Here is a 27,443-nt window from a genome sequence, read left to right as displayed (position 1 = left end):
CTGGCAAGTTTTCTTTGATTCCTCAGCTAAAGAGGACAGGGCAGATCTGGAAGGAGGTTGGAAGAAACCATTCTGCAGACTTGCTTTGGAAAGCTTTTGTGCCTGTGATGTTAGAATTACTGACAGTGCTGGCATGAGTGATCGGGAGAGGGTGTGTTGTAGTTTTGGTTGATTTGGATCAAGAGTTACTGTGGTGTGGTGGGGCAGGGAAGCCTTTGGAAGCACTCAGCAGCTGTCCTGTTCAAACAGCAGCAGCAGGGCCTGCACAAGAGCTGGAATTGGTCCTGGTGGCATCATTCAGGCTGCAGAGCTGTGATTCCCCTCCAATGCCTGGTGTGGTTCACGTGTTACCTGTGGCTGTTTGTTACCTGTTGCCATCCCGTGCTGCTTTGCCCTGGGCGGGTGAACTTGCAGCTCCCTGACTTTCACACGGTATTTTGGTGCTCCTTGTGGATCACCAGCCAAGGGAAACATCAGCCAGCCCGGGGTTTGCTGGGGCTCCTGGGAATTGCACTGGGGAAGGGCTTCCCACAAGCAGTGACTTGGTCACTTCTTTTGTGCTCCTGGCACCCTCTGCTGCTTCCAGCTGGGTTAGCGAGGGAGGGAGGCAGAATGGGAGTTTAATGTTTGCTGTCTTAGTTTTAAGAGTTTAAAAAATGGTGTAGAGTGTGCAACCTCGTCTGTAGGTCAAATGGAACATTCCAGTCCTGACGCTGGGACTTTCTCTCCTTGCAGATCCCCAAGGATGAGCACATCCTGCGGTTCCTGCGCGCCCGTGACTTCAACATCGACAAAGCGCGGGAGATGCTGTGCCAGTCGCTGTCCTGGCGCAAGCAGTACCAGGTGGATTTCATCCTGCAGTCCTGGAGACCCCCAGCCCTGCTGGAGGAGTACTACACCGGGGGGTGGCACTACCAGGACAAAGGTGAGGAGCTGCCCCTGGCACAGGCTGGTTCTGGCACCTCCCCAGTGACCTGGGATGTTGAAGAGAGCTGTATGGGACGTTTGAAAAGTTAACAAAGCAGTTCAGTGCCTGTAAGCAGCCACTCTGCTTCCCTGTAATTGTATTTCCTCTGCACACATCCAGCAGATCAGTCAGTGCAAAGCAATTTCTCTGAAAAGGTTACTTTTGGCAGTGATTTTTATCCTTTCAAATATTTAATGTGGCTTTTGAATATGGTATGAGAGTGATGCCTGGGGGACTGAAGTGCTCCCCTCTCGAAACCCTTTGTTTTGAAGATGGGCGGCCGCTCTACATCCTCCGCCTTGGCCAGATGGACACCAAGGGTTTGGTGAAGGCCCTGGGAGAGGAGTCCCTGCTGCGACACGTGAGCTGTGCCTTCGTGTGCCACCTGTTCCCCTCGGGGTGTTTGGAAGTCTTGTCATGGGGCATCAGGAATCCCAGAATGGTTTGGGTTGGAAGGGACCTAAAAGTAACCGAGTCCCACCCCCTGCCATGGGCAGGGACACCTCCCACTGTCCCAGGCTGCTCCAAGCCCCATCCAACCTGGCCTTGGACACTGCCAGGGATCCAGGGGCAGCCACAGCTGCTCTGGGCACCCTGTGCCAGGGCCTGCCCACCCTCCCAGGGAACAATTCCTTCCCAATATCCCATCCAGCCCTGCCCTCTGCTATCTGTATTTTTTTTAAATAAGATCTCCAGGCCATCCTGGTTCCTTGGCCATGCTCGGGCTAATCCCTGTCTGTGCTGGCTTTGATTCCAGGTTCTGTCCATTAACGAGGAAGGACAGAAGAGATGTGAGGAAAACACCAACATCTTTGGCCGCCCCATCACGTCAGTATAATTGGTTTTCCTGAATCCTTGCAGACTTTCCCTGCCACGGTGAAGGATGCTGCTGTGGTTTGGGGTGATGTCCTTGGGGTTACAGTGCAGACAGCAGTGTGTGTTACGGGCTCTATGGGGACCACAGGCAAATATACATTTATTTGTTAGACTGAAATGCAGACAAATCCTGCAGTTTCATTGGAAAGCAAGCATTGATCCTTCCTTACATCATTTTCATATCCCACCTCAGATTAATTTCATCTTCCTGTCTTGGTGATTTTAATCCACATCTTTGAAATTCAATTTTTTTTTTTAAAACAGGAGCCTGTCTGCCAGATTCCACCTTCATTTAAAATGCATTTTTACATTATTTTTAGCAATAGGCCTGCATACCTTCAGCCTCTTCCAGAGTGACAGATGTTCTTGCCCTTGGGGTTGGGTGTCTGTGTTACCTGGAGCTCACCTGGATTCAGGTGTCTGCTGCCTGAGTGGAGATGGGCTTTTTATTGGAACTGCTGGTGTCCCTTGTTGGCTTCCCTGGATCCCCCACGGGCTGTGGGGTTACTGTGGATCCTAAACTGAGCAGCCACCACATTCCAAAGTTCTGACAGCTCTTTTCCTGCCTGTTTATTTTAGATCCTGGACTTGCCTGGTGGACTTGGAAGGGCTCAATATGAGGCACCTCTGGCGGCCTGGGGTGAAGGCCCTGCTCAGGATCATTGAGGTGGTGGAGGACAACTACCCCGAGACCCTGGGGAGGCTCCTGATCGTGAGAGCACCACGGGTCTTCCCCGTGCTCTGGACCCTGGTGGGTGAAACCTGGGCTCTGCAGGATCGCTGCCACTTGTGCAGGTTCACAAAGAGCTACATCAGCAGAGGCAGGGAGGGAAAAACTCCAGGCAGCTTGTGGTGAGCTCCAGAAGAGGCCAGAGCAGAGCCAGGCCATGGGGTTCCTGTAGCTCACTGGGTTCTAGTGACTGCCATCCACCAGGACAGGATGAGAAACCTGAATCCCACCCCATTCCACCCAAACTTGGTGGGTTTTCATATAGATGGGAAAGGACAGGTATCTTTTAGTCTCAGGCTGTAGGGCACTGAAGGGTAGTAAGTAGTAAATAATAAATCTGCTTCTGCCTGGTGCCTGCTGGCTGCTCTGGCAATGTGAGAGTGCTTGTTACATTTCCTGTGAGGTTTATAGGTGAGGCAGTGACTGCAGGCTTTCTTGTACATGAAGCAGAAAGTGCTGTGAGATGATGATACAGAGAGAGAGAACATTTTCCATTTGTTATCCCTTCTTTGGGAAGTGCCTCAGAGCTGTGAAGCTCTGCACTCTGCTGAGACCTTCCAGGCTAGAGCCCAAAGCATCGTGGTGAGATGGCTCAGACAGTGTCTCCAGCTGCCCTCAGTGACAGCCGTGTCTTCTGTGCCCTTTGTCTTTCAGGTCAGTCCCTTTATCAATGAGAACACACGGCAGAAGTTCCTCATCTACAGTGGCAATAACTACCAGGGCTCAGGAGGGCTGGTGGACTATGTGGACAAGGATGTGATCCCAGACTTCCTGGGAGGAGACTGCATGGTGAGTTTTCTTTCCTCCTGTGCAGGTGGAATCTGGAAGTGATTCCCTCTTGCTCACCACCTTGGCCTTCCACTGCCTTCTGAGAGGTGTTGAGCCTCTGTGCTGGCCAGGATCCCCCTGCTCTGGGCACAGGGCAGTTCCTTTGGGCACAGGAGGCTGCCCTGCAGTGGTGGTGCTGCCCTGGGGATCCTGGAGCAGGGGCAGAGGGCAGCTCTCTACAGGGAGCTCAGACAAACCCTGGTAGTTCCAGTGAGCTCAGAGCCACTGTGCAGTCCTGGCTCAGCTGAGGGCTCAGCCCGTGTCTGACAGCCAGCAAGTGTTCCTGGTTCACTGCTGGGACATCCTGACCCCTCCTGTTTGTCTGTGTGACCATTGCAGTGCACTGTCCCAGAAGGGGGACTCGTCCCCAAGTCCCTTTATCAAACCGAGGACGAGCCGGAGAACTCGGATCACATCCGGCTGTGGACAGAAACCATCTACCACTCTGCAAGTGTGCTCAGAGGAGCCCCCCACGAGGTACAGAGCAGAGCTTCCCTGGGCTGCAGGAGCTGCTGGGCTGGGACAGTGACGTGTCCCCTCTGCTGGGGCTGACTGGAGCAGCCAGGGCTTCCCAGAGAGGGAGCAGGAGAGGGCTCGGCAGCAGCTGCTGTTCCTGGGCAGGGACAGCTGGAAGTGTGGGAGTTAAGAACAGCAGTTTGAGCAGCAGTGTCTCTTATCTCTACTATGGCCTGCTCTTCTGTAAGATCCAGTCTCTTCCTCCTCCTCCTGGGGGAAATAAAGGCCCCTCAGTTTCCCCTCTGACAGTTCAGCTCCCATTCGTAGCTGGGACAGTGATGGGGGTGATAAAGGAAGGTGTCTGCTGGGAACTGCCTGATGGGAGTCACCAGGAAACAGGATGTCCCAAAGAGGAGCAAATAAGTGCCAGATCAGCCCTCTGGCCTCTCTGATGGGGAGTGACTCTGATTTAGCTCTTTGCTGTGTCCTGCTTTGTGCCTCAGTTCCACTGAGGTTTTCCTAGAACAAGTAACTCATTTACAAATAACTCTGATATGGGGAGAGAAGGTGAAAACACCTGAATGGGTGTGGTAGGGCGGGGAATGGGAGTTGGTGTGTGTCCCCCTCAGGAATCAAGACCATCAGCCAGCTGAAGGATTGAGGGGCCAAGTGTGTTTGCCCCAGAGTGGGGTGGAACACACTGCTGCCACCTGAGCACCTGACCCTGCAAGGGCCTTGTTCTGGTCCCTTCTTAGATACTTGTGGAGATCCTGGAAGGGGAATCTGTCATCACCTGGGACTTTGACATCCTGAAGGGAGATGTGGTGTTCAGCCTCTTTCACTCCAAACGAGCTCCTGAGCCAAGTCACAAAGAAGCTGCGTCACCAAGTCCGTCTGCTGCAGGGGACAATGTGCAGCTCATCGACAAGACCTGGGTGCTGGGGGTGGATTACAGCCGGGTGGAGTCCCCTCTGGTCTGCAGGGAAGGAGAGAGCATCCAGGTCAGAGGGGTTTGGGGCCTGGCATGGGTTTAGAGTCCTGCAAACTCCAAAGTAATCGGGTGGTAGGGAGGGAACTGATGGTGTGGGAAATGAGGTACTGCTGGAAATGGGGGCTGTGGCCGTTCCCAGCAGCAGGGGAGGGGGGATTCTGCCCCTTCAGGTGAGACCCCACCTACAGAGCTGCCTCCAGCCCTGGGATCCAACAGCAGAGGGATGAGGAGCTGCTGGAGAGAGTCCAGGGGAGGCCACAGAGGTTTTCCAAGGGCTGGAGCCCCTCTGCTCTGCAGCCAGGCTGGGAGAGCTGGGGGTGCTCACCTGGACAAGAGAAGGCTCCAGGGACACCTCAGAGCCCCTTGCAGGGCCTAAAGGGGCTCCAGGAGAGCTGCAGAGGGAATGGGGACAAGGGCTGGAGGGACAGGACACAGGGAATGGCTTCCACTGCCAGAGGGCAGGGATGGATGGGATATTGGGAAGGAATTGTTCCCTGGGAGGGTGGGCAGGCCCTGGCACAGGGTGCCCAAAGCAGCTGGGGCTGTCCCTGGATCCCTGGCAGTGTCCAAGGCCAGGTTGGATGGGGCTTGGAGCAGCCTGGGACAGTGGAAGGGGGTAGGAATGGGCTGAGCTTTAAGGTTCATTCCCACCCAAACCATTCTGTGATCATTTTCTGGTTTCCCAGTGAAAGTGGGGAATCCTAATTTAGAGGGAGCCATTGGAAAGAGACTCCAAGCTAAAAATCTAATGGAAAATAAACTAAACAAGCTTTTCTTTCCCCCCTACTGGTACTACAGGGCTGTTTCTCAGGCAGGTGGAACAGGTGAATGACACCTGTGCTGGGCCATCCATCCTTTCCCCAAGACACCCGTGGTCACCTGCTGTCCCTCCCTCTCTGCAGGGGTCCCATGTCACACGCTGGCCTGGCTTTTACATCCTGCAGTGGAGGATGCACGGGCCCCTGCCCTGCTCCAGCTCCAGCCTCCCCCGCGTGGACGATGTCCTGGCCTCCCTGCAGGGCTCCAGCCACAGGTGCAAGCTCATCTACTACTACGAGGTGCTGGCCTCCAAGGACTTCAGGTAGGGCATTTACAAGGGGTTTACGACGAGTTGCACTGAGTGTGGGTTAAACATTTGGGTATCAGAGACCCCACAGGGGGTGTGTTTCACTGACAAGTGGATGGACACAAAACTGGTGGCATTGGTGGCATTTTGTGCAGCCAATCTCCCCTGGTGCTGTAGGTATTTAAAAGTTCCCTTGACTGTATCCACCAGTGGCCTTTGTGCTTTGGGTCTTGCTTGCAGCTGCCTGAAGAGGAGGTTTTTGACTCAGGAGGGTTTTTATCTTAGTTGGGAATATTTTGAGAAGCTGCTTTTGGAGTAATTTAAATATCAGCTGGGCTATTTCTCAGATAGTTTTATTTGGCACTTGAGAAGGACGAGCACTTCTGAACAGGTGAAGAGTCAGGGTGTGCCTGGCCTCCTCCTTCAGTGCTGAAAGCACTTCCCAATCTCCTGTTAATCTGAACTCTCTGCAAGTCCTTGGCCTTTCCCTAGAGCTGGAGGAAGCATTGGGCAGAACCGACCTGAAGGTGCTGAGCTTGAGGTGTGACCTGGCCAGGTCCTGTGGGGTCAGAGCAGCAGAAATGCCTCCCTCCAGTCATGCAGATGTGTTCCTTGGGGCTCTTCCTGAGCCCAGCCTGCTTTTGGCAGGAGGAGCTGGAGCTGCTGGAGTTGGGACTCTGGTGTTCAGCAGCCTGGAGTCCTTGGGTTCACAAGGCTGCATTTGGAGTGCTGTGGAGCTTTCCTTTCTCCTCAGGGACAGCTCCCAGAGGCTCCAGCTGTGTCCCCTTCCCCAGAACAGTAGTCAGAGACAAGGAATAATATCTGTAACTGGGAAAAAATGTCTCTGACTGATGAATATTTCATCATGACACAGAGATTCTTAGAGAGCAAGTGGGAAATGAGCCAAAATTACACTGCAAGTGCTAGAGAGAGGGAGCTGATCTGTGAGAGGAACAGTTATCCCTTAATTGCTGCCTTCCTAACAGCACATCTCTGTCCCATCCTAGGGGATCCATGTCGAGCCTGGAATCTTGCAACAGCGGCTTTTCCCAGCTGAGTGGAGTCACCACATCTTCCAGCCAGTCCCAGAGCAGCTCCCACCTTTCCAGATAGCAGAGCCAAGGCTACAGCAGCAGGGGGAGACCCCCCAGGGCTGCTCCAGCCCCAAACCAAAGAGCTCCAGGGCTGAGCCGTGGGGCAGTCGCAGCCATTTGGACACAGAGAGGCCTCTGGGAGCTGCTTCAGCCACAAAAACTGAAATTCCAAGGGCAGGTTTAGGAGCTTTAGGCCAGCTGCCTGCCTCTCAGTAGTCTCCTTCACCACCTGTGGATTTTGGGTGCCTGTGAGTTTGCAGGAATCCGTTCCACTCCGCTCCAAAGGGCTCTTCCCGTCGGTCCTTTTCCCACAGAGGAGGCTGATGTTGCCTTACCTGTTGGACCTTTAGATAATTCCTGGGTAGCAAAAGGAAGGGAATTTCCTGGGTGCCCACGGGGTACTGGTTCCACACTGGACAGTCAAGTGGGCATTCCAGGGGCAGGGAAGGAACTGCCAGCACCTGGGTACAGGTAGGACGGTTCAGAAATCACTTCCAGGTGAAACCAAAAACCTCTTCTGGTCTGGCAGGATGCTCTGGGAAATGTGTTGGATTTTTTTAACCCTGCTGAGAAACAAAGTCAAAATTTTTTTTTAGAAATTCCAGGCATTGAATCTGCCTGCAGCAAGTGGCATCTTCCAAACTCTTGTTTCTTTTTACTCAGGTTTACAGCAATAATGAGTAGGTCTGTCCCATTCCTGAGTGGATGGGAACTGAATCCAATTCTAAAGGGCTAAGAAAAGCAATATTTGATTTCCTGAAGGCACAAGATTTTCCAGCAGTATTACAGAACTTGCTTCTTTTAAACATGAGCTCACTTGAAACCTTTCAGAGAGGCATGTATGTATGTAAGCACTTACTGAAGCCTATTTATTCTATACTAGCTTATTTTAAATTATTTTTTAACTTATTTATAATGTCAGAAATGACTATTTATTAAATACAGTCACCTTTTTTTAATGGGATGAATTTTGTTTAAGAAAGGAATAACTGCTTGTCTTCAACCCCAAGCAATCTTTCTGCTTGGGTCCCGATCTTTGGGATCGCTGGATGTTCCTGCAAAAGGGCTGCACTGGGGTAAGGGCTGTGTCACCTTCTTTGCAAGGAAAGGTGACAGTCCAATGCTTTTTTTGGACTGTTTTTTAGGATTAAGAAACAGGGATTGAGTTCAGGAGTTGTCATGAAGATGCACTGTCTTCCTACACACCAAAAATGCCATGTTTGTCCCTAATCTGATTGTTCCTCTAGTCAGGTTGGGGAGCAAAGTTATCCATGTTCTTGTCCAGGTGGCAACAGAATGAGAACAGGTGTCAAATACTCACCAGGTTTTTATTCAGGAATCTGTGAAGTTGTTCCTTCCCACCCTGTTTTTTTTTTTTATCACTGGTTTTGAAGCACCAGGCTCTGCCAAAGGAGGAAAGAGCCAAAATTTTTGGGACAATGGGAGGCAAAACTTGATACAGTTTTGAGTTGTTTGGTGGGGTTTTTTAAGGATTAGAGCCAAGGGAATCACTCTCCACCTTGCATCTCTCCCTGTGAACAGGTAACTTGGTTATGCAGAGCTCAGGGAAGTTCTGAATCCCAGTTCTCAGTTCTTCCATAGACTTGAATGTTTCTCCCACACAAATGAAACTTCTGTCTCTGGCATTTCAGCATAACTGGAGTCTGATAAAGAGGGACAAATACCACCTTTCCTCTGGAAGGTCAGGAATTCTGGAAGCAAACATGCATGTGTGTATCCCTCATGGAAGATCCTTGACCCAGAATAAAATCTGATTCTAGAAACAGTTTCAGACTCCCAAAGCCCCAGGAGCAAACCCAGCCCTGTCCCCCCTGTGCTGTTTCAGGATTTTACCTTCCTTCCTCTCACGGTTGCTCACGTCCTACAGTGGCAACATTCCTGTTCCCTGGGTTTGCTCTGGGTAAGAAACTCTTTCTTTGCCCTGGATTTTTTTTTAAATTTTATTTTGAAATGTGGGACATGCTTTTTTCTGCCCACCAGAAGTTTTGGGTGTTTAACTTTTGTCAGGGAAGCACCTGGAACTTGGCCTCTGGCAGGTCTCTGAAGGGTGAGGTGAAGGGCTGCTTCCACAGAGTGTTCCTGGCTCTGGGGATATCCCAATCCCAGTTTTTCCTCTTGTTCCCTGGCAGTACCACTCCTCTGCCCATAAGAGATCGTGGCACAGGTCTGTGAAGCAGCTTGTGACCTCTCCTTGGCAGGGCTGCCTGGGTTATTCCACCTGACAATTTACTTTGAAACCAATTTAAATAATCGAATCTTTTTTCCCTTTTTCTCCTGAATGTTAACAGGAGAAAGGGAGCAACATCTGGATGCTGTGCTGTGCTTTTTAAACCTGACCTTGTGAACTGCAGAGACCAGAGACACAGAATTCTTCTACATCACCTTTTTCCCCCTCAAATGACATCAGTGTGCTTTAGAAAATAAACCCACAGTTTTCTTCACAGTGAGCTGAGTCTGGGAGGGCTTCTGGATCCTCCAAAGTCTCCTAAGCCAGAGCCTTGAGAAATGGCCTCATTTTGGGTGCTGACAGTGATGCAGCAAAGCCCTCCCTGCTCCCTCCCCAGCAGCTGCTCTGCAGCGAGGCCAAGGAGCTCGGGCTGTGTGCAGGGAACGAGCTGCTCACGCAGAACCGGCTCCCAGGACCTCGGGGCTCTCCCCGTTCCAGATACTCCGTATGCAAACACAACACCTACCTCAGAGCCGGTGCCACGCCTCACGGGTGGGAGGGGAGCGCTGTGCCACAGCTCAGTTCAATGTGGCAGATGTGAAACCTTCATTCTCAGCAAGCTCTCAGCCTTGCCCCGGTCCCCGGGGCCCGTCCCAGGGCTGGGAAGGGCAAACACGGAGCGTGAGGATGGATGTTGGATGGCCTCAGCCGTCGTTCAGGGCTCAGTCCTGAGCCATTTTTTGCTGCCTGTCCGGTGTGAGAAGGGCTTTTCCCCGCTGAAGGAGAAGGGCTGAGCCCCCGGGGCAGCAGGGCCGCCTGCAGCTCGGCAGCAGCAGCGGGGCCGGGGCCGCGCCGGGAGCCGGCACCGGGGGCTCTCCCGAGGCACCGCAGCAGCTCTGCCGTTCCTCAGCTCCTGGACTCGCTGTTGGGAAGAGAATTCCCGACTGGCACCAGGGAATCCTGAGTGACTGAGCTGCGGCCGTGTTCCTCTGCTCAGCCAGCTCGCTTCTGGCTGCTCCCTTTCAGGAACTTCGAGTAACAATTTCTAATTCCAGTTTGGTTTATTATCTAAAGATTTTGAAAATGCCATAATCCACTTGCAATTCCCAGGAGGAATTGGTGAGCCCAGCTGTCCACCACACTGGGCTGGGAAGCTGCTGGGGCTGAGGCCAGCCCTGCTCCATGCAGGGAATCCCTCATCTCAAAAGGCATTTTACGAGCTCACACTGCTTTAATATCCCAAATGTTTGTACTGTGAGCAATTAATGCAAGGTAGAGACTTAACTGACAGCAGCTGTCAAAGATTCCTGCATGCAATTAGCTTTAATATTCCTCCAACACCTTTGTGATGCTCCTTACATCTGATTATTTCTCTCTTGGAAGGTGAAATTGGAGTCAAGTCACGTTTGCTGGCTTTTAGTGACACCAACACCCACTTCCAAGCTTTCAGTTACACTTAAGTTAAATGGGCATTAATTAAGTTTTTTAGCAAGCACTTACATTCTCTCCCTTGCAGCTGGCTTTGATTTTATACACTGAAATCCTCATTTTTCTCAGCCAAAACCCCCAAACCTCCTGTAAGAGCCCACCACAGAGCGCTGTAACAACAAATGTCCTCCAGTGACAGTGTCTGTGGGTCCTGGTAGAGCTGTACTTTTGGGTATGTTGGAAATAAAACATCTCTGAGAACATGTGGAATTGTTTGATTCAAGTGTTGAAACTGCAGGGCAAAGAAAATTCAAGCCTGTGTGCTGCTCCCTGCCCCCAGAAGCAGAAGTAAGGCTTGTATTCACTTTTTCCTGCTTTTTAACAAAACTGTTTGGGCTTTTTTCTAGAGAATCAGCATTTTTTGTTTACTTTCCTAGCCCAGAGTGAGCTGGAACAGCACATCCTGCAGTATGGCTGTTATAAAAAATAAAGGAGCCCCTGGGTTCCACTGGGTGGCTGAGGTTAACTGGGAAAGGATCACAGCTCCTGCTGCAGGTGGACATCAGGAATTTCAAGGTTCAGGCAGGTAGCACTAATAGACTTTATTCAAGTTTCAAATAATCTTCTGTAAATCATAGAAAAATAGAGTCTCCTGGTTACAGGCTGATTGGATGCCAACACTGGCACAGAAATTACACATCCTTTACTTGGAGAGGTAAAAAAGGGAGTGCATAAAGATGTGTGGGGCTCAGACAGGCTCTCACCCCGCTGCAGCATCCAAGGGGCTCATGCAAGGCTGGGTTTCCCTCACAGGGAAGCAAACTCAAACACTGTTTAATGTAACTGCAAGGATTCCAGACGTTTCCAGACGAGCTGTTCAGGATCCTGGCTTGGCTGGGGACCTTGCTGGTCCCTCTGAGGAGTGCCCAGCTGGGCCAGGGCAGCCCAGTCTGTGTCATGCCAGCCATGCCAGGCTCTCCCTGTCCGTGCCCCTCCCCACGGGGAGAGCTCTGGGCTGTGTCAGGGCCGGATGGAGCCGAGCAGCTCCGGGGAGCTGGAGCGCTGCACAAATGGAACCTGTGACCCGACAGGGCTTTCTGTGGTGCTGTGCTGCAGGAGCTGCCCCAAAACACAGCACTCATCACCCTCTGGGGCTGCTCTGGGCTGAAGATTGGTCAGAAAACATTCCAGCCCTGCATGGGGCTGTCACAACCCTGGGTGTCACCCCTGAGCCACCACCGTGGCCAGGGGAGGAGGGCACTGCTTGCACTGGGTGCTGCACTTGCTTCAACATTTTAGAACAAACGTTTTATCACTTTTCTGATTAAAATCTGAGCTTAGCAAGGAAGGGCAGACATTGACTGTAACACCCTTAAGCCCAGCTTTGTACTAGAGGTGGTTTATCTTGCATCTTAAAAATACTCAGCACTGCTCAGGTGAGCAGTGACCTTTCTGAGGCACCTGTAGCTTGCATCCTTCACCTGTTTCCCTCAAGTTTTGGAAGGAACCAGGCCCTCTCCTGCTGCAGCTGTGGAATTCCCTCACCCAGGGGATGTCCTGCATCCCCTAATGCTGCAGTCCTGGGTGCTGGGGCAGCAGGGAAAAGAAAACCATGGCCTCACAAACAGGGGCTGAGGTTCCTCAAGCAGCAGTTTGAGACTCCCAAGGGGAAGAACTCTAGTCCCAGTTGGTGCTGAGGGGCTGTGCAGGGTGCACAGTGAAATACCTCATCTCTTCCCATCCACGACTCTAAAGGAGCTCTTGGTCTGGGTCCTGAGTGTCCTCGGGTTCCCGAGTGTCCTCTGGCTCCTGAATATCCTCCCGGTCCCAGGCAGCAGAGGGGGGTCTGTGTGGGGTGTCCCCGTTGATGTCCCTCAGGGGGTGGTAGCGATAGTCCCAGTCCCGGTGCTGCCGCTGTGCCCGCACCCGCAGCACCAGCCCCACGTTCCCGAGGGCACTCAGCAGAAGCAGCAGGGCCAAGGCAGAGCTCAGGGAGAGCCACGAGCCTCTGTGGGACACACAAATCACATCACCAACAGCTCACCTGTGTCACCTGTGCCCAGTGTGCAGAGGATTGTCCTCCCTTCTCTGCGTTCCCGAGCTTGTGGGCCTGCTCTCAGGCAGGACAGAATCATGGAATCATTTAGGTTGGAAAAGCCCTCTGAGATCATCGAGTCCAACCCTTCCCCCAGCACTGCCAAGGCCACCACTGACCCGTGTCCCCAAGTGCCACACCCACATGGCTTTTAAATCCCTCCAGGGGTGGTGACTCCAGCACTGCCCTGGGCAGCTGTGCCAGTGCCTGACCACCCTTCCCATGAAGGAAATTCCCAAATTTCCAACCTGAGCCTCCCCTGGCCCAGCCTGAGGCCGTTCCCTCTCCTCCTGTCCCTGTTCCCTGGGAGCAGAGCCCGACCCCCCCGGCTGCTCCCTCCTGTCAGGGACTTGTGCAGAGCCACAAGGTCCCCCCTGATCCCCCTTTTCTGCAGACTGAACACTCCCCATGCTCTGTGACGGCTTCTGAGATGCACAGTGAGCACCACACACTTACTCTGACAGAGAGAATTTTTCTTTGCTCTTTTCCTTATTCTGGGAAGCCAAACACTGCCCAGCTGGAAAACAAAGAGGGAAGAAAGGTGGGGCAGGGTGTAAAATTCCACTAAAAAAGAGCAAGCTTAAGCAGAGCTGGTGACTAAGCAAACACCATTATGCACTAAAGCTGCTCTTCCAACTCTTTTTTAAACCCCACCCCCCTGCAGTCGGGTACCTCTGTGTAAGTGGTCCTGCAGTGCCCCGTGGTGGGTGATGTTGCAGCTGCCCGTCTCGGGGTCACAGGGACACGAGTGGTCACATGCACAGCGGCTCTGGCAGCTCGGCCCAAACCAGCCCAGGGGACACTCTGGGGATGGGATCACAAAGGGATTTGGTCATTGCCAAAGCTCCACCTGCTCTGAGACCACCCAGGCTGTGGCTGCAGCTCCCCCAGCTCAGCTGAGCCTGCAGCAGCCTGGGAGCACCATGCTGGGAGTTCTGGGCTGCTCTCTGGTGTGCCTCAGAGGGAAGTTTGTGAGGAACTGGGATCACAGAATCATGCAATGGTTTGAGTTGGAAGGGACTTCAAAGCTCATCTTGCTCCAACCCCCTGCCATGGGCAGGGACACCTTCCACTGTCCCAGGCTGCTCCAAGCCCCAATGTCCAACCTGGCCTTGGGCACTGCCAGGGATCCAGGGGCAGCCACAGCTGCTCTGGGCAACATCTCTGGGATGGGATTGGCTGAGTGTTCCCAGACTGGAACAGAGCATCACTGACAGAATCAGGCACCCAGGAAGTTCACACCCCACTGTAATTAACTCGTTCACTCAGATACAGGGGGGCCTGGAGTGGTTACAGGATGGAGAACAGGGCCAGCTCCATTAGCACTGGCACAAGGACTGTGAGGGTGGAGCAGCCCTCTGGAGCATTCCACAGGCACTGACCTGGATCACCTGAAGCCTGGGCTACAGCAGGGCCTGGTGCAACACCCTGGAGCAGAGGATGTTTTGTGTTCACTCAGGGGCTCTGGGAAAGGAATGCAGTTCTTTGGGGCTGAGACTAAACAGGAATCCACAATTTTCTGCTGATGAAGCAAGCTCCTCTTTCCTCTCTGCTCCTTCCTCTCCTTTCTAACCCCTTTGGGTAGGATAGGCAGGCCCTGAAGAGCTGGGAGCCGCCTGGTGATGTTCAGGCCTGAGCTCCCCTGGCAGAACTGCCCCTTGCTTTGCCTACAACAGGTGGCTCAGAGGTGACACAAAACGCTGTCCCCAGCCCCGGTGGTCACTGAGAGCAGCCCTTACTGTGCTCACAGCTGGAGGGGCAGGAACAGGCTCCGTGCATGGGGTTGCAGGAGCTGCCGTGCTGGCACCGGCATTTCTGGCTGCAGGACTCCCCGTAGGAACCAGGGGCACAAGCAGAGATGTCACCAGGGCCCTGGCTGCAGAGGTGAGCAATCCCAGCTCACAGCCACAGCTCAGGGCGTGGAGGGATGCCCAGCAACAAGCTGAGTGTGTGCCCTGAATAAGGAGAAAGGGCTTGAGTATTTCACACCAAGTCAGTTGTGGATGTTCCAGCTGCAATTGAACTCTCACTGCCAAAACAGAGCAGCCCACGGGGTGGCCTTTCCCTTCCCTGCTCCCTCTCGGGCAGGCAGCTGTTGGGAAGGGTTCCCACTCCCCTCTCCCTGGCTGTGAAGAGGCAGTGGAGTAGCAGTCAGTATTTACCTTCAGTGCAGTTGCTGCCAGTCCAGCCGGCGTCACACAGGCATCCAGCTATGCAAACACACAGAACAGGCATTACTGACAACAAAAAACACTTGGAAGCAGCAAGGACTCGAAATTAGGAGCCTCTGCCTCTTGAGGTGTCCTCTTACCCCTGCTAGGGAACCCCCAGAAGAGGAATCCTGCGCTCACACAAAGGGTGGGTTCACACACACCCCCTCCCCAGCTGCAGAGCAGAATCCCTGCTGATGGCATTCCCGGGCATCACCTCTGGGTCAGCTACTGGCAACACCTGCACCCACCAAGCTCTGCCCAGCCACTGCACTGGGGCCCACTTGAATGAAAGCTGAGTCAGGAGGACAGGAAGAGGGTAACGGGATTGGGCACAGAGGGGCAGAAGCTGGGGTCAGACATTCCAGCAATCCCTAGGTTCAGATTCATGGAAGAGTAGCAACTGCACACTTGTAAAAATTATGAAGTAGGAGAGGCAAGCAAAGAAGGAACAGTAAGGGGAGGGGACAGAAGCAGCTGCTGTCACACAGCGTAATACACAGCCCTGCCCATCAGCAGCCTCACAAAACACCCAGAGCACAAGCCTGGGGCAGAAAGGGAAACTGAGGCACAGAGCTGGAAGTTTCGAGCCCCGAGCCCCAGCCCAGCCCTGCTGCTGGCTCCCAAAGGCAACTTGCTCTGACCATCTGTGCCTCAGATGCTGGAGGAGAGGGGAAGCAGCCCCACCCACCCAGCTGCTGGCTGGTAGGCAGGCACAGAGATTCCCCAGGGACATTCCCAGGGATGCAAGGCCAGGTCCTGCCTCCCCTGCCCTGTGACTCAGCGCAGGACTCACAGGCGCTGCAGACGCCGTGCAGGCTGCAGTTGGCAGGGCCGCAGTCCAAGGTGTCACAGGCGGGACCTGCCCAGAAGTGGCCGTCGCAGTGGCAGTGCCCGGCCACGCAGAGCCCGTGGCCACTGCAGTCAGGAGGGTCACAGCCCGGCTCGTGCACACACACCACGGTGGAGATGCTCCGGGGACACCGCCACATGCTGTCAAAGGAGCTGGGGAGAGCAGAGGGGACAGCGTGAGCTGGGACAGCACTGTGCTGCCCAGCCCGACCCAACACCAGTTATGGAATCCACAGATTCCCTCCTGATCCACACTGGCACATGTGAACATTAATACTGGGAAAATAGAAACATAAAACTACATTGCAGTCAATGTTTTAACTGTGTGATCAATCCCATCTGATAGGTATCATCTCAAACATGGAATTACAGAAGCAACACAGTCTCCCTTTAAGCAGTCCTAGCTTCCCTAATTTTGGCACCCAACACACCTTTTCTTGAATGTTATTTGCTTTGATATAAATTATATCATTGCAGTTATGGCAACTGAATGTTAAATCCCTTCATGTTTATAGTCAGAACTGACTAAAAAGTTGAATTTGAAGTAAAATATTCTTTAGATTCCCTCCAATGAGGCAGGGCAGGGTCTCCCAGTCAGTGTTTCTCTTCCATTAATAATAAGCTGCTGACAGATCTCTGCTAATTCCTATGAATGTGCAGCTCTGAACCTCCCAGACTAAGAGCTGCTGCCTTATCCAATTCCCACATCAGCCACTCAGTCACAGGCACAGCTTTGCTGCCTGTCTGGAACCAGCTCAGCTTTAATCCTGGATGACTAAGTGGAAAAAACATGGAGTCACTCAATGGCTTTAAATTCGAGAGCTGCTCTCTCCTGTGGATCCTGTCACCTGCCTTTGCTGTGCCCTCCCAGCCAGGCCAGCAGGTGGGACTGGGCTCTGCACCCTGACAGGAGCAGCCCTGGGCACGAGCCAGCAGCACCTACCAGTGCTCAGAGGGGTAGTTGGCGAGGGTCCCGTTCAGGACCAGCGTGGCAGAGCCTCCACCATCCAGGTTGATAGCATTGATGACTCCCTGCTGCTTCAGGAATTCTGCCATTTCCCACAGGTTGACCCTGCAAAGCAGATGTTGTTTATTGATTTGCCTTCAGTGAAGCTGTTAGATCAGGAATGTGTTGCTCTCTGTGGTGGAAGGGGAAGCTCTCCCACCCCAGGCACCCTGAGGAGGGCTGTGTAAGCCTTTTCTGGCTCTCCTGAGTTCTGCAAGTCTCTGCCTTAAAACATATCCCTGGCAGCTGCAATGTCCCCCCCAGTCCCAGGAATTTAAGACCTTATCCAAGCCCTTACCCTCTGGATTCTGTCTGTCCATCCACGTGAACCAAGACCAGCCGGCCCTGACTGTCGTGTCCCACCGCAGTCCTGGCTGAGATCACATTGATGAACCTGTCGAAGGTTCCTGCAGGACAGGGAACAGTTCACACTCAGCTGGGGGACACAATGGGATGTTAAGACACATCTGGTCTGCAAAACAGCTCCCAGCAAGGGGCTCATCTGAACTGAAACACAGTGAGAACACAGCCCAGGCTCCTCTTGTTCATCCAAGCCCTACAGGGACAAAGCAGGGGATTCACAAGCCCTTGGCTTTAAACTCCTGTAAGAGGCACCTGCTTCGAGTTTCTCTGGACAGGTTAGATGAGATAGGAATTCCTCCCTGTGAGGGTGGGGAGGCCCTGGCACAGGGTGCCCAGAGAAGCTGTGGCTGCCCCTGGATCCCTGGCAGTGTCCAAGGTCAGGCTGGATGGAGCTTGGAGCAACCTGGTCTAGTGGGAGGTGTCCCTGCCCATGGCAGGGGGTGAAATAAGATGGTCTTTAAGGTCCTTCCCCTTCCAAACTATTGTAGGATTCTATGAAAGCTGACTTCTTAAGTGCCCCTCCTCCCAAGAGCCCCATGGGAAGGACAATCATGGCCAGCCTGCAGCCAGGCCCCACAGTCTTTACCTGTGGTCTGAGTGTCACCACACTCGGCCGCCCGACTCTGGTTGATGTACACCTCTCCGTTTCTCAGGAGCCAAACCACCCCACTCACAAGCTGCACAAAAGGGTTGGATTGATCCAGGACATCTTCCTCAGACAGGTAACTAGGAACAGAGGGCAGGAGGGTTACCCACAGTCATGTTAAAGCCTCTCCTGCTGCCAGCAGGCTCCTGAAGCAGGGAGAAGGGGAGAAGGTGGTGGAATGAAGGTTAGCTACATCTAAAATGAGGGGTCAAGCAGTGTGAAACATCACTTTAGTAGCCAGAGCAGCCCGTTCTCTGCTCTTCTGCACAAACCCACAGCTAATGATGGTCCCAGGCCACTGTGCCTGAAACAACTCCTACCAGCAACGTGGCCAGTGGATCCGAGCCAGGGTAACAAGGGCAGAAAGCATCTGGCAGAACACAAGCACAGAGCCACTGCCAAACACTCAGGGATCTGTGGAAGCAGCTGGAACATCTTGCTGCCTGTCAGCTTCTATTCTCCAAAAATGTGACACCAAACAGCTTTGGAGAGCATTTGGAGCTATAGCATCCAGCCTGCCTGCAGCTGCACTGGATGCTACCTGCTCCTTCCATCTGGGAAGGCGGCTCCTCTGCTCCTGCAGGACTGTTCAGCTGCCAGCTCCATGCTCGAGTGCTGTGTGTCACCCCAGGGTGCTTCCCAAGGGATGCTGCTCTCTCCTGAATTAGGGTGATGCGTAACACCTGCCTCATTGGAGCCTGGTGCTGGGGGATGTTTGCAACTGGGAGGAGAGGATGGGAGCAGGGGCTGGAGCTGGATGGGCCATGCTCTGACAGAGGCTTTGGGTTTAAAGGTGACTTTTTTGATGTCTTGTGGGAGCTGGATGCTCAACTTGTACTTTTTTAGTATCTGCGACTGTGGGCAAACAAAGCTTTGTGTTTTGTAGAAAAGTTTTGTAGAAAAATTCCCTTTTCCCATGGGAAATGAACACAAAGGCAACATGAACATGGCTGAAAATAGTTCAAACTACACAACAGTTTGGGGCAGGGACTGACAGCTTTTAAAGCCTGGATTCACCCACTGTCAGCCCAGGGAGAGGCAGGAGCTTTGCAGGGTGGGGCTAACTGTGCTGTGTCCTGCTGGTCATGGTGCAGTGTGAAAGAGTGAAGTTGTGAACAACTTTCCCCATTGTCCTGACAGCCTAAATTATTTGCACCCAAACTATTTTTCTGGTCATGGTTTGGAAGGCACAAAGCCACCAAGGACCATGATAACTCCATTTGATAGGGACATCCTGCCAGAGCTGGGGAGCAGCAGGGCAGAGCTGAGGTTAAAGGCTCAACAGTGACCCTGAAATTGCTGTTGGTCCCCTCTGCAGAAGCCCCCTCACTGAAGGGACATGTCACTGACCTACCCAGCCCCTCTCTCACATAAATCAAGGCCATGGTACTCAGGGCTGTCAGAACAGCTGCAGGATAAAGCCCTGGCTTGGCACACTCTGTTGTGGCTTTGCAGGGACACAAAGCTCACTAAGGCCTGGGAGTGAGCTACCATAAGGGTGGAGAATGCAGCTTCCAGGCTGCTGCTGCGTCTTCTGAGACCATCAGAAGGATCCTGGGAACCCTTCTGGGACCTTTAGGATCCTGCTGCTGCTGGGGAAGGACAACTCCTGGAGGCTTTTCAGTCCAAGGAGCACTACAGTCCCTCAGCCAGAAGGTGCTCAGAGCTTCTGTCTCCAGACAGAAGTCACATGGGGAGTGTCACATGGCCAGGTGGGCAAGAAGGCCAGTGACACCTGGCCTGGATGAGCCACAGTGTGGCCGGCAGGCCCAGGGCAGTGACCATCCCCTGTGCTGGGCACTGCTGAGGCACCTCCAGTCCTGGGGTCACTTCTGGGGTTCTCATAGCAAGAAAGACCCTGAGGGGCTGGAGCGTGTCCAGAGAAGGGAACGAAGCTGGGAAAGGGGCTGGAGCACCAGGAGAGGCTGAGGGAGCTGGGAAAGGGGCTCAGCCTGGAGCAAAGGAGGCTCAGGGGGGACCTTGTGGCTCTGCAAAACTCCCTGACAGGAGGGAGCAGCCAGGGGGGGTTGGGCTCTGCTCCCAGGGAACAGGGACAGGAGGAGAAGAAATGGCCTCAAGTTGTGCCAGGGGAGGTTTACGTTGGACATTGGGAAAATTTCTTCATGGAAAGGGTGGTCAGGCACAGGCAGAACTACCCAGAGCAGTGGTGGAGTCACCATCTGTAAAGTGTTCCAAAAAAGTGTTGATATGTTCAGTCACAGGTTTGCCCAGACAGGATAAGGAGTCTCCATCCTTGGAGATGTTCAAAATTCAACCAGACATGGCCCTGAGCAGCCTGCTCCATCCAACCTGTGCTGAGCAGGGTGCTGGATAAGGCACCTCCTGAGGTCCCTTCCAAGCCCAGCCTTTCTGTACTGCAGCCAGAGCACACGCACTCCACTCTGCATCTCCTCTGCAGTGAACACAGAGCCCTCTCCCACTTCTACCCCTGCCGAGTGTCCCTACTGCAAGGTGGGAGAGGAGACCTGAGCAGCTAGAGATCGTAACTTACTCAGCTTCTCTTCATCCTAGGACATGAGCCAAGGGCTACAGAGATAGCTGCACGAGGTACAGCAAGAACGTCCCTAGCTTCAGCATTTGAAGTGAGCTTCTACTCTAACTGGGGAAGCCAAGGAGGCAGTGCTGGGATGAGCTTCCTACCCAGTGTTGCCTAAAAGTCTTCAGGGTAGAGAGCGTTCTCCAAACAGCCCCCAGCTCTTACCCGAACACCATGGTGCCATCTTTCCGGATGCCAAACTGAGCGTTTTGTAGGCCTTCAGAGTCTCTCACCAGCCTTCCATCACTCACAACATTCCCAAGGCACTCCCCAGTTTCCATGTTAAAGTACCCGCCGTTCTGGGCCACCAGACACTTCCTGAGCTTTGCAGTCTCCTCCACGGGGGCTCTGCGCTGAGCCAGGCAGCCGCCGGCACCGCCCGGTTCCAGCACGGAGAAGGTCCTCAGGGGGTTCCTCACGAAAGTGAAGTGGCCATAGATCACCTTGCGGTCGCTGCCCTCCGAGGGGATGTACGAGACAAACGTTCTGGTGACAGCCACCGGGCCGGCCGTGCTGTTGTCGCCGGGCCACGCTTCGTGCGTGAGGTTGCCGTACTTGAGGGGCTGGCAGTCCCTGACGTGCCGGTGGCTGTGCCGAGGGCCGTGCTGCCAGGGGGGGTAGGGCTGCAGCGGAGGCTCGCTGGGCGGGCTCCTGCAACGACAACACCCGGTTGCCCCAAGGCCGCAAACGCGGGGTGACGAGAGCGGCGCAGCTCGAGGTGGGCACGGCCTCGCTGACACCCCGGGCCCGCTTCTCCCGCGTCCCCGGTGTGACCCACCGCGGCTCAAGCGCGGCTGTCCCGCTTAGCACCCGCTGCACCAGCCCGACCTCAGGGCACCGGGAGCCCCGGGAGCCGGGCATAGCCTCGCTCCGGGACACGCGGTGTCCAGACACTCACCCGGCGCCGCGGGCCACCTGCAGCGAGCCGAGCACCGCCAGCGCGGCCGCCACGACCGTCCCGACCCCCGCTCGCCCCGATCCCCGTCCCGGAGCCGGGCCCGCCCCGACCCCCGCCCGGCCGGGACCCCCGCCCGCCCCACACGCCGCCATCTTGGCGGGCACTCGGCGCGCGGGCGGAGGCAGCGCCCTCTGGCGGTTGGCGGGGCCGGGCGGGGGCCGGAGCGGGGACCGGGACAGCTCCGGCAGGGACACGGGCCGGGAATGAGGGATAGCGCTCCCGCAGGGACACGGGCCGGGAATGAGGGATAGCGCTCCGGCAGGGACACGGGCCGGGAGTGCGGGATAGCGCTCCCGCAGGGACACGGGCCAGGGATCCGGGATAGCGCTCCCGCAGGGACACGGGCCGGGAATGAGGGATAGCGCTCCCGCAGGGACACGGGCCGGGAGTGCGGGATAGCGCTCCCGCAGGGACACGGGCCAGGAATCCGGGATAGCGCTCCCGCAGGGACACGGGCCGGGAATGAGGGATAGCGCTCCGGCAGGGACACGGGCCAGGAATCCGGGATAGCGCTCCCGCAGGGACACGGGCCGGGAATGAGGGATAGCGCTCCGGCAGGGACACGGGCCAGGAATCCGGGATAGCGCTCCCGCAGGGACACGGGCCGGGAATGAGGGATAGCGCTCCCGCAGGGACACGGGCCGGGAATCCGGGATAGCGCTCCGGCAGGGACACGGGCCGGGAATCCGGGATAGCGCTCCCGCAGGGACACGGGCCGGGAATCCGGGATAGCGCTCCCGCAGGGACACGGGCCGGGAATGAGGGATAGCGCTCCGGCAGGGACACGGGCCGGGAATCCGGGATAGCGCTCCCGCAGGGACACGGGCCGGGAATGAGGGATAGCGCTCCGGCAGGGACACGGGCCGGGAATCCGGGATAGCGCTCCCGCAGGGACACGGGCCGGGAATGAGGGATAGCGCTCCGGCAGGGACACGGGCCGGGAGTGCGGGATAGCGCTCCGGCAGGGACGCGGGCCGGGAATGAGGGATAGCGCTCCGGCAGGGACTCTCCGAGGGTCCGGCTGTTTCTCCACAGCACGTGTGGCACTCACGCGTGTCCCGGACAGCACAGTACATACGGCCCTACAGCCACTGCAGATCCATCATCCCCTTTCGGAGGATTAAGATTGTGTCCATTTTCCAGAAGGGAAAAATAACTACACTGAGGGAATATGGTACATTCAGGCAACTCTGGGTTTTCCTAAATTTAACTTCAGTTGCTGGATCCTGTGGTACGCCATGGCTAATGGAGTTAGGATGAAAATGAGCTGTAGTTTACAAATCTGTGAATTTTCTCTTTCAAGAAATGTCTAAGTCAAATACATGATTAAAAGAACTAAATCATAGAATCATGGAATGGTTTAGGTTGGAAGGGATCTTAAGAGTAACCCAGTTCCACCCCCTGCCATGGCAGGGACACCTTCCACTAGCCCAGGCTGCTCCAAGCCTGGCCTTGGACACTGCCAGGGATCCAGGGGCAGCCGCAGCTTCTCTGGGCACCCTGTGCCAGGGCCTGCCCACCCTCCTAGGGAACAATTCCTTCCCAATATCCCATCCATCCCTGCCCTCTGGCAGTGGGAAGCCATTCCCTTTGTCCTATGACATTGTCAAAGTCCTTCCTCAGCTCTCTGTATCAGGTATCAGCTGCTGTATCAGGTATCTTGCAGGTGGGAAAATGCAGTTTTATGTCACAAATTAACCAGAAAACTGCCTTAGGACAAGCCAGTGCATTAAAGGATCTTAGTTAATGGGTTATTATGCCTCCAGTTTCATTCAGCCGTGGAGAACTGCAGGTGTCCTGCTTGTGTTTCCAGCTGGAAACAAGCTGTCCAGTGGAACTCCAGGGTGGTCTAAATGTGGTTTTCATGGTCAAAACTCAGCTCTACATAAAGCATGAATAGAGTGCTCTGGGAGCTCACTCAGGATTGTGCTTGGTCTTTCACTCAAACACCGTCACCTTTTCACAGGGATTATCATGTACCAAGGGTTCCACTGGGAGGATTCCACCCAGTTCCCAAACTGACCGTGTCTTTTCCAAAGCTTACGAGAGAGTCTGGAATCACAACGTGCAGTGTAGAATCCCTGGGCCAAAAGTCACCTTTGGAAATCCACAGGGAACAGAAATCTCTCCCAAGCTCCAATGAAAAACAAAGCAGTGTTTGAAAACAGAATAGTCTCTCCTTTCCATACAGTGCATTTACTTTACAGTTTGCTTTCCTCTCTAAAGCAGCTCCTTCCACCTCACTAATATTGAGTATAAATGGAGTACAAGGGACTTGTTTTTCCAGACCTGTTCAAGGAGGAAAGGGTGGCATTGCCAGAATTCCAGTGTTTGTTTTGCAGCGACAGATGATTTCCCCACTAATGGAGATAACTACCTGCTGTTAAAGATAACCAGTCTCCATTCCAGGCGTGTCACAAACACATTCCTGTCCCCAAAATGCAGGGTCTAAAGTACGGGTGTGTGCAGGGGCTGGGAAAACACCTTGTGACCACACTGGGCCGAATGAATCTCAGCAGCTGAGCTTTGGTATGAAGACACAATCCCAACTCTAACTTAAGTCTTAGTCTAAGTCAGGCTCTAAGTCAGAATATCTCTGTTTTTCCCACTCAGTGGAGGTCAGCCAGTGGGTATTTTTTTCTGTTATCATGAGAGGAATGTGCATGTTGATGTCTAGATCTAATACTAATTCCAATTATATATTGGAATATAAGACAAATATTCTTCTGTCTTGAGCCTGAAGTTCAGTCCAGCTCTAAAATTTGGGCATGAACACAATTAGGAAATATTTGATTATTTTCTGGCCATTTACAAATTTTTTGTTGTGAAAAAAACTTGTCTAATAATTACTAATTTGAATTTGCCTGTGGTTATCAGCCATATACACTGGCTTTCCTTTTCCTGATTATCTCCCTTCTTCCTCTTCTATGCCTTGGAAGGAAATGGAAAATGTATTTCTGTAACCTAAACCTGTACCTGCCTGAAAAGTTGTCTAAGCAAACCATTCAGGAGAAATTGTCTTTGGGAAGTTGTGTAAAAATTTCTTAGGTCGCTTTTTTTTCCTTCACTCCTTCCTTAGGGATTTTTTGGGTGGGGAGAAAATGAATAAAGCAGATAAAAAGCAGCTGGTGAGGTTAAAAGGCAGCAGCTGCAAGAAGGGTGCAGAGTTTGGAGTGGTTGAGGAGAAAGGAGCATTAAAAGGGTCTTTTTGTGCAGTGGGTTGGAACGAGATTATCTTTAAGGTCCTTTCCAACCCAAACTATTCCTTGATTCTGTGATCCTGTGGCATTTTCCCTTCAGGGAGGAAGGTTGGAAGACTTGGTGAAAAGTTTATGGGAAACAGCTGACATTAGATGAGGTAAAGCAGGTGTACAGTTCATGCCACTGCAGGTACTAAAAAACATTAAGTTCATATTTTGGAGCATGGGGGTTGTTAGAGGAACATTAGGGCCAGTCCTACCTTCAAACACCACAGGCTTTTCATCTTCAGGGCAAAGCCCAGGGGCATCCCAGCAGCACCAGACCAGGCCATGGGCTCAGTGCTGGGCCACCTGCAGTGGGCTTTCAGACCACCTGGAATTGTTTCCAAATTGAGGTTATTCTGCAGCCAGCTCCTTTCATCTCTGCTGTGGCAGGGGTAGTGCTTTAGAAACTGAGCAAACAGGAGAACAAACACAAGAAGCAGGTTGCCTTGCTGTTAAAAATGGCCCTGGTTCATCCCATGATGATGTAGCACAGCACCAGTGCTCTGAGCCCTTTGGGGTCATGTTGAGTTTGTGAGTGCTGTTAGCCTGTACCCCACAGTGCAGGTGTGATTGGTGCAAATACTTGTCACTGGGATGTTCCATGTTATTTTTTCAGTGCAAATGCAAGTTTTAAAAGGTTTGTACTACTTCTATCATGTGATAATAAGAGGAACAAGGGTAGCAGCAGGTTGTCATGAAATTTGCTCGAGACATTTGAATTGGAGACTTCTGGGATGAGTGAAGTTCCATTTGTGAGAGGGATTTTGGCTGCTCTGTCTCTGTTTATTGCACTCACAGCAGTCCATCGAGGGCAGGAGGACTGGGGATGGAGCTCAAATAGACTGTTTCTAGGGTAAATGCAAACAGCATTTCCCAACTTTCTGAAATGCTCAGGAAGAAGAGACAGGAAAAGCCTTTTGTAAAACAGAACTGCTATTCAATAAATATGAAAAATTATACAGGCAGAGATCAGTAGTCTCTGAAAATGTATTTTTCTCAAGTGCGTCCCTGTTTTCAGAGCCTCAGCCAGAAGCGATGACTGCACTTTATTTATCCTTCTCCAACTAAGTGCTCTGAAGATTACATAGGTCAAAAGGACTTTTATTGCAACTCTACCTTCATAAACGAAAAGTCACTGCACCCATAAAGCTGATACACTTGTAATTTTAAGTAGTTTGATAACCTGCCAGAAAGCACAGCTGTGCAGAGTTGGGGTGTTACTCCTGATAGCCTGCAAGAATCCAGCAGTCCCTCATTCCACTGCAGCCAGGATATTTGCACTTTATTCAAGGAAGTAAACAGAGAAGCAATTTGCATTTTGCATTAATATGATACACAGCAAGGAGCTGTCAGGTGAGGTAGGAGGGACTGAAATGAGGGATTCCCAAAAGATCAGACCTCCTACAGGTTGGAATGGATGTGTGTCTGCCATGGTGGGGGTGGATGTGTCAAAGCAGGACAGGGGTGTGGGACAGTGGGGCTTTTCTTGAGGAAACCTTGGCTCCCCAGGGAATGGTCCCAGCCCTGAGGCTGCCAGAGCTCCAGGAGTGCTTGGACAGCGCTGCCAGGGATGCCCAGGGTGGGGTTGTTGGGGTGTCTGTGCAGGGCCTGAAGCTGGACTGGATGATCCCTGTGGGTCCCTTCCCACTCAGAAGATCCTATGATTCTATGCTTTCTCAGTAGAAAAAGATGCATTCTGAGCAGAATCTTTGAGCAAACATTCCAGGCTTTATTTTGTTGCGGAACCAGTCTGCCCACACTTGTAATTAGTTTCATGTTTTGAAAGGAAACAATGCTTTCATTGTTACCACATGCTTGCTGTTTGGCAGTATGGAGAGTTACACTGGAAATGCAACATCTGACATCTGGCTTTGTCATAGGGGGCAAAGAAACATAACTTGAATAGCAGGATACCATTCAGATGGGTGGCCACAAGGGTCTGCAGAGAGAATCATGGAATTGTGAAATGTCCTGAGTGGGAAGAGTCCCACAGGGATCATCCAGTCCAGCTCCTGGCCCTGCCCAGACACCCCAACAACCCCACCCTGGGCATCCCTGGCAGCGCTGTCCAAACGCTCCTGGAGCTCTGGCAGCCTCGGGGCCGTGCCCATTCCCTGGGGAGCCTGGGCAGTGCCCAGCACCCTCTGGGGGAAGAACCTTTCCTGATATCCAACCTAAACCTTCCGTGGCACAGCTCCAGCCATTCCCTGGGTCCTGTCCCTGTCACCAACATCCTTCATTTGTGTCTTCATCCCTGTTTGTAGTGAAGAAATACCATTTGTTTTCTGCATTGTTTGATACCGCCTATTGGATTCTTGGCCAGTACAACTGACTTAGTTTTAAACTTTTGTACAATTTAATGATTTTTTTCGATGTGGTGTTCAGTCACTTCCGTGGTACCAAGATAACGTGGCAAACTTTTCTGTCAGGAGGCTTCTGTTTGCTCTGTATTTCCACCAGAAAACAGGGATCAGCAAGCTGAAAACAGGTGGAAATTTTTTATGATGTACATGTATGAGAACCCAGTGGGATGCAGATGTTGAAGGGATTTAGTCCCTGGTAGGATCAGGGATTGAGACAACAAACTGAGGAGATTTCTGAGGGATATCACAGAAATATGTAGAGTATTAACTCAGATACAGAGAAGATCTAGTTGGGATTTAGCTGAATTCAAAATAAAGACAAGCACATGCATTGATGGTAATGGGGCTGCCCTGAAATCACCCCTGACTTCGAGATACTCTAAAATTTAGCAGGAAACACTGCGGACGAGTGTCCGGTACCGCTGTAATTAATTAACCTATCTCTAGTGCTGTAATTAACTAACCGCTTTCTCTGTAATTGCCCCGGTCCCGCCGCCTCTCCGGGGTCCCCTCAGAGCGCGGCA

General features: G+C 53.0%; 2 protein-coding genes across 7 annotated transcripts in view; one reads left to right on the top strand and one right to left on the bottom strand.

Annotated features, from left to right (window-relative positions):
- SEC14L5 (SEC14 like lipid binding 5) overlaps positions 1-11,133 on the top strand; it is a 39,976-nt gene extending 28,843 nt beyond the window's left edge. For all 6 annotated transcript variants that reach the window (XM_069029601.1, XM_069029598.1, XM_069029599.1 and 3 more), the window contains 9 exons: positions 736-925; positions 1,240-1,328; positions 1,725-1,795; positions 2,423-2,594; positions 3,228-3,362; positions 3,741-3,878; positions 4,613-4,858; positions 5,751-5,929; positions 6,922-11,133. In XM_069029601.1, the coding sequence (XP_068885702.1) occupies positions 736-925; positions 1,240-1,328; positions 1,725-1,795; positions 2,423-2,594; positions 3,228-3,362; positions 3,741-3,878; positions 4,613-4,858; positions 5,751-5,929; positions 6,922-7,027 (1,326 nt within the window). In that variant the 3' untranslated portion in view covers positions 7,028-11,133. The remainder of the gene's footprint in view (positions 1-735; positions 926-1,239; positions 1,329-1,724; positions 1,796-2,422; positions 2,595-3,227; positions 3,363-3,740; positions 3,879-4,612; positions 4,859-5,750; positions 5,930-6,921) is intronic.
- Positions 11,134-11,206: 73 nt separating this feature from the next.
- On the bottom strand, positions 11,207-21,403 carry NAGPA (N-acetylglucosamine-1-phosphodiester alpha-N-acetylglucosaminidase). Its single transcript, XM_069030253.1, has 10 exons — positions 21,252-21,403; positions 20,519-21,004; positions 17,737-17,876; positions 17,086-17,194; positions 16,725-16,853; positions 15,726-15,934; positions 14,882-14,929; positions 13,392-13,523; positions 13,176-13,236; positions 11,207-12,632 (listed from the first exon to the last, which is right to left on the bottom strand). The coding sequence occupies exons 1-10, from the start codon at positions 21,401-21,403 to the stop codon at positions 12,374-12,376; spliced, it is 1,725 nt and encodes a 574-aa protein (XP_068886354.1). The 3' UTR covers positions 11,207-12,373.
- Between the last annotated feature and the right edge of the window lie 6,040 nt (positions 21,404-27,443).

Source organism: Aphelocoma coerulescens, chromosome 14, assembly GCF_041296385.1.
Source record: "Aphelocoma coerulescens isolate FSJ_1873_10779 chromosome 14, UR_Acoe_1.0, whole genome shotgun sequence".
NCBI classification, from domain to species: Eukaryota; Metazoa; Chordata; class Aves; order Passeriformes; family Corvidae; genus Aphelocoma; species Aphelocoma coerulescens.
This window is presented reverse-complemented; position numbering and strand designations above follow the sequence as displayed.

What these genes read in the sequence shown, in the direction of transcription:
- NAGPA (XM_069030253.1), bottom strand. Translation starts at nt 21,403, where the DNA reads ATGGCGGCGTGTGGGGCGGGCGGGGGTCCCGGCCGGGCGGGGGTCGGG. An exon ending in GGACAGACAGAATCCAGAGG is followed by an intron (nt 16,854 to 17,085) that starts GTAAGGGCTTGG and finishes TCTGCTTTGCAG; the next exon opens with GGTCAACCTGTGGGAAATGG. An exon ending in AACTACCCCTCTGAGCACTG is followed by an intron (nt 15,935 to 16,724) that starts GTAGGTGCTGCT and finishes TGCTCTCCCCAG; the next exon opens with CTCCTTTGACAGCATGTGGC.